At 45.5% G+C, this 12,956-nt stretch overlaps 1 protein-coding gene across 1 annotated transcript; it reads left to right on the forward strand.

Moving 5' to 3' along the window:
- Positions 1-8,465: 8,465 nt before the first annotated feature.
- Positions 8,466-12,514, forward strand: SAP18 (Sin3A associated protein 18). The gene is made up of 4 exons (XM_009556426.2): positions 8,466-8,623; positions 9,379-9,488; positions 11,180-11,302; positions 12,041-12,514. Exons 1-4 carry the CDS (start codon positions 8,552-8,554, stop codon positions 12,195-12,197), a joined length of 462 nt encoding a protein of 153 aa, XP_009554721.1. The 5' UTR covers positions 8,466-8,551; the 3' UTR covers positions 12,198-12,514.
- The last annotated feature ends 442 nt before the right edge of the window (positions 12,515-12,956 follow it).

The following is a 12,956-nucleotide window of genomic DNA, read 5'->3' on the forward strand; positions in this document are numbered from 1 at the left end:
CAAGGGGACACCCGTTAGCACCCGTTAGTCCCCTCTGCCTCACTGATGTTCCAGCACAACCACTTGTGTGAACACTTCAGAGTTGGGGCTGTTCAGCCTGGAGAAGAGAAGGCTCCAAGGAGATCTTGTAACAACCTTCCAGTACCTGAAAGGGGCTACAAGAAAGCTGCGGAGGGACTGTTCACAAAGACTTGTAGTGACAGGATGAGGCGGAACTGGTATAAACTGGAGAGGGGCAGATTTAGGCTGGACATAAGGAAGAATTTCTTCACACTGAGAGTGGTGAGGCACTGGCACAGGTTGCCCAGCGAAGTTGTGGCTGCCCCATCCCTGGAGGTGTTCAAGACCAGGTTGGATGGGGCCTTGGGCAACCTGATCTGGTGGGATTTGTCCCTGCCCATGAGAGGGGGTTGGAACTGGATGATCTTTGAGGTCCCTTCCAACTCAAACTATTCTATATTCTACAATTCTATGACTCTATGATTCAATGATTCCATGATTCGATGATTCTACAATTCCTTTTGTAGAAGGCAAGAGCAGTGAGATTATTGCAAACCAATTAAGTATGAAGTCTTCGCTAAACTGCGTCATTGTAATAAACCTGTGGAGAGCTTATCATGGCCAGCCCTGCTAAGAGAGCTGACAGCGATGGCAAGGGCAACGCTGTGGTAAGGAACAGCAACAGAGGGAAAAGCAGGGATTTTGTTCCATTGGCATCCTAGCTGCAGAGTGTTTGCCCGTTCATGCCCTCATAATCATTCATCTATAACTCCCAACGTGCCTCTGTTGCTCTGCAGCAACACTTTCGAGTTGCAATAAAATGGCCTTCAAATTTCCCCATCAACTTTTCCCATGTGTAAAATGGAATAAAACACAGCTGATAACAAGAGTCGCCAGTACATAGAAAGATTATTCTTTCTTGGTAAAAGGAAGAGGCATGCACAAATTTTCTATCAACTTTTCTTTCACTGCTATTGTGATCTGGGGAGCCGGAGTGGTTCTGCCTTCCATTAATCCTACAGGACATTCTGTTTTATTGGCATTATTCCCGCCACTATCATTAAGATTATGTCAGTGTTTCCACTAAGCACTGTGTCTCCGAGGAGCTTACGGTAACCAAGCTGTCAGAATTCATTCTGGGCTCAAACTTCACATATTGTAAATTCCAAATGATGGACATTTCCTTTCTTTAAAAAACATGGAGTGAATTGATATTGCAATACATATGATATAGCATTCAGAAAACAATTTGGTTTTATATTGCACTATTCAAAATGTTGCAGGTAATTCATTGCAGCCAGAACATTTTGGTTGTAAGCGGCCACTCAAGAGAAAAAAAGAAAGTCACCAAAAAAAGAAAAAGTTATCGAATTGTGTTTTCTGACCCTCACATTGAAGCACAAAAGGTATTTCTGTGATGTAGCTGGGCTGCCTTGGGGTGCTGAGACTTTGCTTTGTGCTTGACAAGGTTTGCCACATGGAACTACTTATTTTGGAGGAAAGTTTTGCTCAACTCTTTACGATGATGCTTCTGGAGGCAGGACACATGTAAAGGCTTACGTAACATCAACCTTTTTTATGAAGAATATGGCAATGCTCTCATAAACCCTCTGCGAGGCTCTGTGAGCCCCAGAACAAAGCTGAATAAAATGACTTGTGCTGTGGCTGACAAGAGAGGATTTATTTATCAACAACTCCACCGTCATTAAAGAATCAGTCTGAAATGCCAGAGACATGGGGTGACTCTTTGTGGTAAGACTTGTTGTCCTGGGGCAGGAAAGAGAGAGGCAAATATCTGTTCTGGGTGTGTGGACTCCATGTTTACCCACCTACTATTTTCAATAGGAACTGTGTGTGCCACAGACTGGAAACTTCTAGAGATGTGTGACAAGCTGAAGAGCAGCATAGCCAGGGAGCTGTGTATAAAATATACGTACCTTGGTATATTCAGTCAAATGTCTTGGAATTTTCTACTTTAGGAGAAAAGGTTTGAGTCTTTTAATATTATTCTTCCATGGGAAGGCAAAAGAACAGATATTTGGGGGAAGATACTGGAATAACCATCAACCTAATATGTTAATTCTTATTCATGGAAATGTTCCCATCAAAGCACGAGCAGCATCCAAAGAAGACACCCCGTTCTCAGACTTTTGTGTTGTGTTCATGGCTGGGCTCACATTAATCCAGGAAACAGCAAGGGAAGGGATTTGTCTGCACAGGAAACGTGGAAGACAATATTAAGGACATCTCTTCCAGATGGTGATGTTGTGAAGGAACACACCGGCTCTGCCATGTGGGGCATTTGGACGATAATGCTGCTGCCCTCAGAGCAGCCAGCACGGCAGGGAGGGGCAGGTCAGGCAGCCTCCAGCTTCCCAGGGCAAACTGGTTTGCAGCTGCCCAGTGAAGGAAAACTGGGAAACGGCTACAAGGGAGCGAGGCAGGGGCCCATGCGGTTGACCTAACTATCTGCAGTGAATTACAGGCTGACAAACTCCCAATGTTAGTTGTCCTCTCTATAAAACACATCTCATACCCAAATTTTAAAATTTCCACTTATTGCAATGATAACCCAGTTATTCCTTCCTTACAGTGTACGAACATTTCTGTACTGAGGTAATTTAACACAAACAGTAGGGGGGGAATCAAGAATCTATGGTAGAATATTACCCGAGTTATAAAAGCAGTTTATTACTCTATTGTGTGTCTAAAATTTCTGGAACATTGTAGCAGATGTATTTTATAGAGAAATGACAACACATTTTAATGAAATCCAGGTTTAAATTCTGGCATCAGTTCTTCCTTAATTTTATATTTTGTAACTGAGTCTACTACCCTAACAGGAAAAATCAATAGAATATGTAGTACAACTCACCATAACACCTTCACGTGTATTTGTATTGAAAAGAAAATAACGCTGTGGGACAGACCAGGACTTACTTTTTCTTTACCTGAAATTGAATTTCATCTTCCTCTGCTGACAATTTCAGGTTCCAGTTTGTGCTGGTCTCTTCCAGGTGAAATTCATGCAGTCATTACGATCTTTGCTGCACCCCTCTTGCATAACACATGCTCTCTTGTTGATTCAGATCACACACAACTTTGCACCGGGCTGCCCTAAGGTGCTGTGGAGCTGCTCCCTCCTCACACCGCTCCACACACTCTCAGTGTGACACAGGCAGGGTCACATCCTGCACCCCTTATCGGTGCACCCTAAGGAAAAAAAAATGAAGAGCCCCGTTGTTCCCAGTTCCCATGCCCAGGTCTTTCGCAGAACACTGGAGCACTGCAGACATCCTCCCAAACCCCTCACACACCCGGATGTGTCAGATACAACTTAGCTGCCCAATAGTCGTTTGTCTCTGCTGACTATGGATAAATCACAGTCTGGGTTGGGGTTTTTTTCTGCCCCTCTATTCCTCTCTCATGAGTATTGTGTCCTGCTCTGGAATCCTCAACATAAGAAGGATATGGAGCTGTTGGAATGGGTCCAGGGGAGGGCTACAAAGATGATCAGAGGGCTGGAGCACCTTCCATACGAGGACAGGCTGAGAGAGTTGGGCTTGTTCAGCCTGGAGAAGAGAAGGCTCCAAGGAGATCTTAGAGTGACCTTCCAATACCTGAAGGGGCTACAAGAAAGCTGGGGAGGGACTGTTCACAAAGGCTTGTGGTGATAGAATGAGGGGCAATGGGTATAAATTGGAGAGGGGCAGATTTAGACCAGACATGAGGAATTTCTTCACTATGAGAGTGGTGAGGCACTGGCACAGGTTGCCCAGGGAAGTTGTGGCTGCCTCATTCCTGGAGGTGTTCAAGGTCAGGTTGGATGGGGCCTTAGGAAGCCTGATCTAGTGGGAGGTGTCCCTGCCCATGGCAGTGGGGTTGGAGCAGGATCATCTTTGAGGTCCCTTCCAACCCAAACCATTCTATGATTCTATGAAACTATAGTTCAGTCAAATACATTTGCTTTATGAGACCATTTCTGACAGAGGAGTAAGGATCTCTTACAGATTTTCTGTCTCAAAAGTATGTGGATGCTGTGGGTTTTCAGACAAACCACTTTAGTCATTTAAAACAAACAGAAAACAATAGAAATGTGAGTGCTAACACTCATGTGCCTAATATTATTTTCAGAAGCGTTTTTTTCTGAAACTGAAAAAATAAAGAAAGCATCCTGCGGGTGCTCTTTCAGGAAACACCTGATGTGGAATAGTTCCACCCCAATGGCAGACTCTTAACATTTGGCAACAACATAAACAACATAAACAAGGTCTTACCCTGGCAAGTATGAGGCAGCTGTTTACAAGGCTCACCAGTGGCTCTGGCGTGCGTGCGATGCCTGTGTCCTGATCACTGCTACTGTCACGTTAACAGTTAAATTATCTTACAATATTGTATAGTAGTAAATCATCTTCAAAGTGTTTTTATTAACTTGTGGTCCTTCAGATGACTTGAGAAAGAAAAAAAAACATACAAGTAATTTATACACAAGTATAGATTCCTCCCAGGCAGTCAAGTCCTGGCACTCCTGAATTGGGATAGTGCCTCAGGGTCTCTGCGTGCTTTACACATACAGCAAATAGAGTCCTTTCATACTTTGTAGACTAAGAGCCCAGCCCTGCCAGTCTTTCCCACACTGACTCATACACCTGCTGGCTCGTATGCACGTTGAACAGGACCACGGAAGCCAAACAGTTACAGTGCATTTGGTGAACCCAAATCATAGAACCATAGATCCTCCCTGGGCAGCCTCTGCCAGTGCCCAATAACCCTTTTGGTGAAGAAATTTTTCCTAATGTCTAACCTGAACCTTCCCTGGTGCAACTTGAGGCCATTTCCTTTCATCCTATCGCTCATTACTTTGGAGAAGAGACCAACACCCACCACTCCACAACCTCCTCTCAGGTAGTTGTAGACAGTGATAAGGTCCCCTCTCAATCTCATTTCTCCAGGCTAAACAATCCCAGGTCCCTCAGCCACTCCTCATAAGACTTGTGAAATACTTGCCTGTAGATACCGCCTCAGTCTACCTTGCTGCCTCAGCAAAGCGCTTTCGTTTTCTCTATAGCACACACAAGGGTGAGTTTGCACAGGACATAGCATCCCTGAAAAGTAGAGGGGACCCTCTCCCCCCAAAACCTAAGAAAATGAGAAAGGAGAGTGAAGCAATCGCCTGTCTCGCTGCCACTGAAGGGACAGGCTCTATTCCACTCCTATTCTCCCTCTCCATCTACAAACTCCTCCTGGGCAGGCTCTTCCACTGCTCATCTTGCACCAGGTTTAGCAATCATGGAATCAGTTTAGGAAGTGTCAGATGCAATAAACTGACAGAAAACAAGCCCCCAGCTGGATAGTTTTATTGTAAATTAGGGAATTTAACTTATTCTTGGAAGCATCTAGAGGACCACAGCTGGCAGAAGGGAAGGGAAAAAGCCCTCACATGACTGAGAGTAAAGACAGACAGTGGGGAGCTAAATCCCCTCCTTTGGCGACAGTGAGCTGTTAGACTAACTCGGGTACAGGTAGGACCTCAACCTGCACCAGTGGAACCCAGTTGACCGTATTATGCCTTATTTAACCAGACAGCACCATCTCCAGTAAAACCTGCATCCCGCAGTCCAGGGTCCAGATTGCTTCACTGCATTTTCATTTCTAAATAATTTCCAACTTCCTCTATCAAATAGGCAATGTAAGAATCTAAGATTTTAGACTGAAAATAAATTGTGATTGTTAATACAATTCATGAACAATACACTGTCATACTTGAATTTACTTAAAACTCAAGCACACTAGGTCATTTTTCAGATAAATAAAGCACACAAAAAAGTTTGAACAGAAGGAACTACTTAGATTTGTAACAGAACTGTGCTTTATTTGTTACAGCTGTTCCTTTATGATACCTGATCCTAGCCATAAATTCCTTTGTTTTGGAAATGGCAGGTCACCACACTGAGCCCAAAGTGTGTATTATCAGGGCAGATATAATTAATTTTAGCAGTATAATAAACCGTATCGTTGCCTGGGAAATCAAATCCTGCAAATGGTGGCGAGGCTGAGTCATTCCCTTTGGTAATAAAAAGATGATATGCTATAACTTAACATAGATTAAAAACTGTGCAATACTATCCAGGTTACCACAAAAGGAAGTTAATAAGAGCAGAGGGTGAACTTTAATAGGTTGCTGGTTCTCTTGCCTTGTATTAGGTGTGCCATAAATCTACATTTTAAACCAATATTCTGTTAAAGGTGAGCTGCAAAGAGCTTTCATAATTTTTAAAATAGTATGGACTCATAACTCTTTTTCTTCTTCATGATGTACACAGAAGCCTCAGAGGTGAATGTATTTTCTAATTTTATTCTCCCTTATGTATTTTTTAAATAAATAATACATTGGAAACATCTCTACAGTGTTTCCCATGTGAAATCAAACTGCAAAATCACCCTTAGAGCACAGGTATATCAAGAGTTATATCACCTTAACAACCAGATGCTTTTTTTCACAGTGCAGGATTTATTCTATTTATTTCTCTCCAATTCTAGACTTTCACTTGAGAAAGCAACCTGGCACAGATGGAAACTCACCCTGGATTTCCTTACTCAGAGAAGTGCATTGCAGAATAGGGACCCTGAGACATACCTTGGATAGCACATAGTTCTGCTGCAAGCATTAATGGAAAAAGGAGAATGCATTGAGAGTAGCCCTGAAGACAACTGCTTGGGGGTGCTGTTGGATGAGAAACTCAACGTGAGCCGGCAACACGCTCTCGCAGCCGAGAAAGCCAACCGTACCTTGGGCTGCATCAAAAGAAGTGGGACCAGCAAGTCAAGGGAGGCGATTCTCCCTCTGTACTCTGCTCTCATGAGACCTCATCTGGAGTGCTGCGTCCAGTTCTGGAGTCCTCAGCAAAGGAAGGATATGGATCTTTTAGAGCGAGTCCAGAGGAGGGCCACAAAGGTGATCAGAGGGCTGGAGCACCTCCCATAAGAGGTATGGGCTGATAGAGTTGGGGGTTGTTCAGCCTGGAGAAGAGAAGGCTCTGGGAAGACCTTGTAGCAGCCTTCCAGTACTTAAAGTGGGCTTCAGAAAAGCTGGGGAGGGTCTCTATCAGGGACTGTAGTGATAGGATGAGGGGTAATGGCTTTAATTTGAAAGAGGAGAGATTTAGATGAGATAATAGAAAGATTTTTTTTTTTCCTGTGAGGGTGGTGAGGCACTGGAACAGGTTGGTCAGACAACCTGTGGCTGCCCCATCCCTGGAGGTGTTCAAGGCCAGATTGGATGAGGCTTTGATCAACCTGATCTGGTGGGAGGTGTCCCTGCCTATTGTGGGGGGTTGGGACTGGATGATCTTTAAAGTCCCTTCCAGGCCAGACCATTCTATGGTTCTATGATGATTCCATGAAAATCATATGAACGGTAGAGGAAGGCCATAATAATGTAACATCAAATAAATCTTAATGGGATAGTTAAGGGATGGGAATGTCTATTATACGAGGAGAGGCTGAGAAAGTTGGAGCTGTTCAGCCTTGAGAGAGACAGCTCTGAAGGGTTCTATCACCATGTATAAATTCTTGATGTAAGGGGGTAAAGATGTCAAAACCAGGCTTCTCTGTGGTGTCCAGGGACAGGAGAGGCCACAGGCACATATTGAGATACCAGAAATGTAATTTAAATATAAGAAGAAAACTGAACCAACTTTTTTTTTTTTTAACTGTAAGGGTGATTGAGCACCGGAGAAGGTTGCCCAGAGAAATCTCCATCCCTGGACACGCCACAAATCCACCCAGCCCCAGCCCTGATCAACCATCCCTTCCTGCCTTGAGCAGAGGTGTGCGTGAAGCAGTCTCCTGAGCTCCTTCCCAGCTTCAGTGATTCTATGAGTCTCTGACAGTTGCTTATTTTGCCAGTACATACATTTCTGCATCATTTTACAGAAGAATTTAATTGTGCTTTACTCTTGAAATGAGAAATTCACAGTGCTTGAGGAAATAAGTGTAAATTCTGTTTTCACAGAATTCACAAATGAACACACCTCCCCATTCTGATGCGAATACCAACTCTCAACATCTAAAACAAGTTATCACATCAGAAACATACATCTCTCTCCCACTGATTTTGTAAGACACAATCACAGACTCAAACTTAAGCCAGTAAAGAATTCTACTATTGGAAAACCAAGACCATAAATAGAAAGTATATGTATTTAATCTTTCCTGAACATAATGCTAAAGCAAAGATAAAATTTAAGTACAATTTACCGCTTTCTCATTTAATTTACCACTAATTACAGTGATTGATTCTATGATTTGCCTACGTGAAGATATGTTTAAACCTACCCAAGCCACGCCCACTCGCCATACACCACTGCCAATTGGAGCCACGCCCCGTCCATGTGGCCACGCCCCACATCCAAAGCTACGCCCACTCGCGCAACACTACTCCCATTACCCGCCCCGACAGCGTAGCCACGCCCCCTCTCCCTCCTCTCGCGAGACCCGCCGCGCGCGGCGGCACTTCCGGGTCGGGCGGGTGTTTGAGTGTAGGGACAAGATGGCGGTGGAGTCGCGCGTCACGCAGGAGGAGATTAAGAAGGAGCCGGAGAAGCCGATCGACCGGGAAAAGGTGCTGGGACGGGTGTGGTGCGTCCTCTTAGCGAGGGAGGCGGGGTGTGCACCGCGGGGAGGAGGGGATGGCGGCGCCGTGAGACCTCGGGGGGATGGGCCTGGGAGGGGAGAGGGAGGAGGGGCGAAGGATGGGACTTGGGGGAGAGGAGGGATGGTGTGGGAGGAGAGGAGGAATGGCACTGGGAGGGGAGAGGGAAGGGATGGATGGGACTGGGCAGAGGGAGAGATGGACGGGGCTGGACTGGGAGGGGAGAGAGAGGAGGAATGGGGGCGTTGGAACGGGGGAGGGAGGGGCCTGGAGGCAGAGAGGGAAGGGGTGGGACTGGAGGAGAGAGAGGGGAGGGATGGGACTAGGAAGGGAGAGGCAATGAGAGGGATGGGACAGGGGGTAGGAGAGAGGCAGATGGAGGGATGGGATGGAGAGAGGGGGAGGAACGAGGGAGAAGGAGGGGTGGGGAGGGGGCCAGGATGGAGAGAGACATGAGAGAATGAGAAGGAGGGGGAGGGACAGAGATGGGAGTGATGAGACTGGGAGGGAAGAGGGAGAGGACGGACAGGATGGAGGGATGGAGGGAGAGGGCGAGAGGGAGGGGGAAGGATGGAGGGAGAAGAAGAGGGATGGGGGAAGGAGCAGAAAGAGGAGAGGAGTGGGGGGAGAGGGAGGTGAGGGACGGGGAGAAGAGGAGCGATGGGACTGGGAGTAGAAAGGGGGGAGACTGACAGGGTTCTCCTCCCTCATTCTCCTCCCCTCAGACATGCCCTCTGCTGCTTCGAGTCTTCACCACCAACAATGGGCGACACCACCGCATGGATGAGTTCTCCCGTGGCAATGTGCCCTCCAGTGAGCTGCAGATCTACACCTGGTGAGTACCAGGTGATGGCCTGGACCTCGGAGCCAAACAGGGCCCTGTGGCTGGACGGGGCTGCAGGCTATGTGGGGGAGCTTACCTGGACTGAGGTTTTCTCTGATCCTCGGCTGCAGGAGGGAGCTCACTGGGCCTCCTTTAGAGAAGGAGCCATGGGGAGGTTTCCATGGGGTGAATGTCTGGCATCTCCATGGGGCATGGCAGCTGCTGCAGAAACAGCACTCCTGGTCGTGACCACGGTGACTTAGGCATGGCATCCATGGGAACACAGCTTCATCTCAGCCCTGATAACAGTGAAACTCACTGTGGTTGGATTAGGGGTTTGGAGCTACATGATCTTTGAGGTCCCTTCCAGCCCAAACCATTCTGTGATTAAATGCCCAACCACTGATGCGTGTAATCAGAGGCTTGTGTCATGGCCCATCTTTGGTTATCACAACAAATACATTTAACAATGAGGATCTCCTTTAACTAGTGCTTAAATGTTGTTCCGACAACCCGATTTTCTCAGCAGAACTAGTTGTCCTAGAAGGCTTAAACTGTTTTGTGAACAGTGGGTTGATTGAGTCAGAGCCTCTTGAGAACAGAGTAGTGCATTTCTTTTTGCGTTTTTCAGGTAGAGGTGCTTTAACAGAGCACTGGATTTATTGCTTCCAAATTTAGTTTGGAGAACCACTTTAGTCAGTGTTGCAAGCATGTTAGTTATTGCTTATAGTATTTTGAACAATGCTGTTGAAAATTAAATATTCTAGTTTTTAAATCATATTTTTCATTCATTCATGTCTGCTAGGGTTATAACTTGGATTTTCTTAGCCATATGACATATATGTTTGTGGCTACCAAAGCATGCAGTTCTGATTTACTTCTTAATGGGATTTATGGACTCAGTCCAGGCTGTTGATGGTATCAGAGCTGTTTGCCATCTGCAGAAATCTTAATGGGTGTTGTCTGTCAACACAGTGCTCCTTAGTTGCTTGAGGCTTGGAGTCAGTGCACAGCCTGTAGAGTTTGAGCTGCTTTAGTCATGATGATTGAGTCCTTTTGTTCTTGAAATTACAGAAATGAGCTTTACCTTTGGTCTGGTTGAAGGCTGGGAAAAGGAGAAGTGCTGCCTGGTAGGGCAGAAATGGAAAACTGTTTTTTTCTTATGTTTCCTCCAATATTGAAGAAATAATTTTAACACACGTGTCAGGTGAGGAAACTCTCACACTATTTATTGTATAAAAGCTTTAATGAATTCAAGAAAAATAAACCCCCACAGTTTCAATGGCATCTCTTCTGAGAGAACTGGAAAAGCAGACGTTGAAATGTCTACGGAGGTGAAGAGATTTGTTTTAACTAGCTTCCAATTTACTGCAATATTAGAAGCTATGTCTTTAGACCATGTTGCATCCAGTGGTGAATTCTCCCAGGTGTCACAATCAATAACCAGAGCGACTTCTTGTTACTTGATCCTTGGATCAAAATGCATTGTGTGGAACATCACATACTTATGAAATCAAATGCTTGCTATTTAGTTCAAATGCAAGATCTTGCTCTTCTTGAGGTACTAACAGTATGGAAAGGCAAGGAACTGTATGGTCAAGTTGTAGCAATATATTGATTCCATCTTAGGTGGGTTTGGGAAGCTTTTTTTTTTAATCTTGTTGCTTTTGGGAATGTGAACCAGTTTTCTTTGTTTAACCTAGGATGGATGCGACTCTGAAAGAGCTGACCAGCTTGGTGAAAGAAGTTTACCCAGAAGCACGGAAGAAGGGCACGCACTTCAACTTTGCAATTGTTTTTACAGATCTCAAGAGGCCTGGGTATAGGTAAATGGCATTTCTTCTCCGCATTAATAGAGGACTTCAGGCATCAGAGCAGTAAATTATCTTTTTTTTAACGCTGATTTTAAAGATCAGAACCCACATATCAAATTTCTGAATACCAGAAATTTCTTGGTACCAGACTATATGATGACCACTGCAGACTCTAAACTTTGTGCGGTGGCGTGTGTTGACGTGTTCCTGAAACGGTGAACCTGGGTGCTTGAAGGCTTTGGTTGCTGCTTTGGCAACCAACCAGAACACGGACCTACAGTTTGAGATAAAGCTTTTTTTTTTCTGATGATATGAGGTGTGGTAGGTCTTGTGTCTGCGAATGTGTTTGAGTTTCAGCAGTGATCTTGTTGCAGGTGTCCATCTCCAGGAACAGTGTGAGCTAACCTTTGTCAGCAACCAGCTGCAATCGTGCTCTGTCATCTGTAGGGACTTGTTCTGTGTCCCTACAGAAGGGGGCAAGGGATTCTATTTAGTATTTAACTGAATACGGTAGAAAGTTGCCCCACCCCTCTGCCTTATCAGAAAGAGGACTCGGTGTAGCTTTTCTTGGTGCACCTGGTACTGGAGATAAAAAGCCCAGCATCCTGTGCACATGGCTGAATGCCAAATGCAGTGCAACGGGTGGCACGGGAAGGTTGTATGTGCTGAAGGAAGGTTGTAGGTCCTGTTTTGGATGCCTGGAGAGATTTGCCTCTGATAACGAATTTGCCTTTCTTCTCTTGTGCGCAGGGTGAAGGAGATTGGCAGTACCATGTCGGGCAGGAAGGGCACGGATGATTCCATGACATTGCAGTCTCAGAAATTCCAGATAGGAGACTACTTGGATATTGCCATTACTCCTCCGAATCGCGCACCGCCCCCATCAAGCCGCATGAGACCGTACTAAAGTCTTGCTGCTTTGTATGGTTACATCTTCTGTTTCTTCCTACTTGCTGTTTTAAAGCAGGCTTTATTTTTTTTTTCGCTTTTGTTGCTAAGCGAGAAAACCTGAAGGCAAAAGCTGAGCATCAGAAATGGAAGCTAGCTTTTAAACCTTAACTTTTTAGTTTATTTGTTTAGAAGAAACGCTTACCCCTAGCAATGCTGTTACCTACCCCTGATTGTTATAGTTTGGATAGTAAGTCCAGTGTTTCCAGTTTTCCATAAAATACAAGTGGAAGGATTACAGGTGCTCTGTAGTAAAGATTGATGTTCTTAACCTTTTGATTGTGTGCTCGTGCTTAGTTTTGTGGGTTTTTAAAGGGACCTCTGCAGTGAAATTTGGAAATTGGCTTTGAAGTAGAAGCTGAAATTGGAAGAGGGGGCAGAGCCTTTAGGTGACAGCTTTGAGCAGGACTTGCCAAGTAAGCAGGCAGCCTAATGGGGTTCCCGGTGCAGGAGCATTTCTTAATGGCTGCTGGCTGGATTTCAGAGGATAAGCCTGTGATTGGAGGCAGCCAGGCTCTGTGGTCTCCCTGCTGATGTAGGTGTCTCAGAGATGAGCTGTGTGAGGCTGCCTGTCCTGCAGGATTGGGAGGGGAGCGGAGGCAGGCCACTATGGCTTTCAGGGCCTGTTCCATCATGAACCAAGGTGATCCCAATCCATGGATTGGGAATGGTCTCTGTGACACCAGCATGGAGGAGCTGGTGGCCTTGCTAAAGGAGG

The sequence above is a fragment of the Cuculus canorus genome, chromosome 1, assembly GCF_017976375.1.
Source record: "Cuculus canorus isolate bCucCan1 chromosome 1, bCucCan1.pri, whole genome shotgun sequence".
Lineage (NCBI taxonomy): Eukaryota > Metazoa > Chordata > Aves > Cuculiformes > Cuculidae > Cuculus > Cuculus canorus.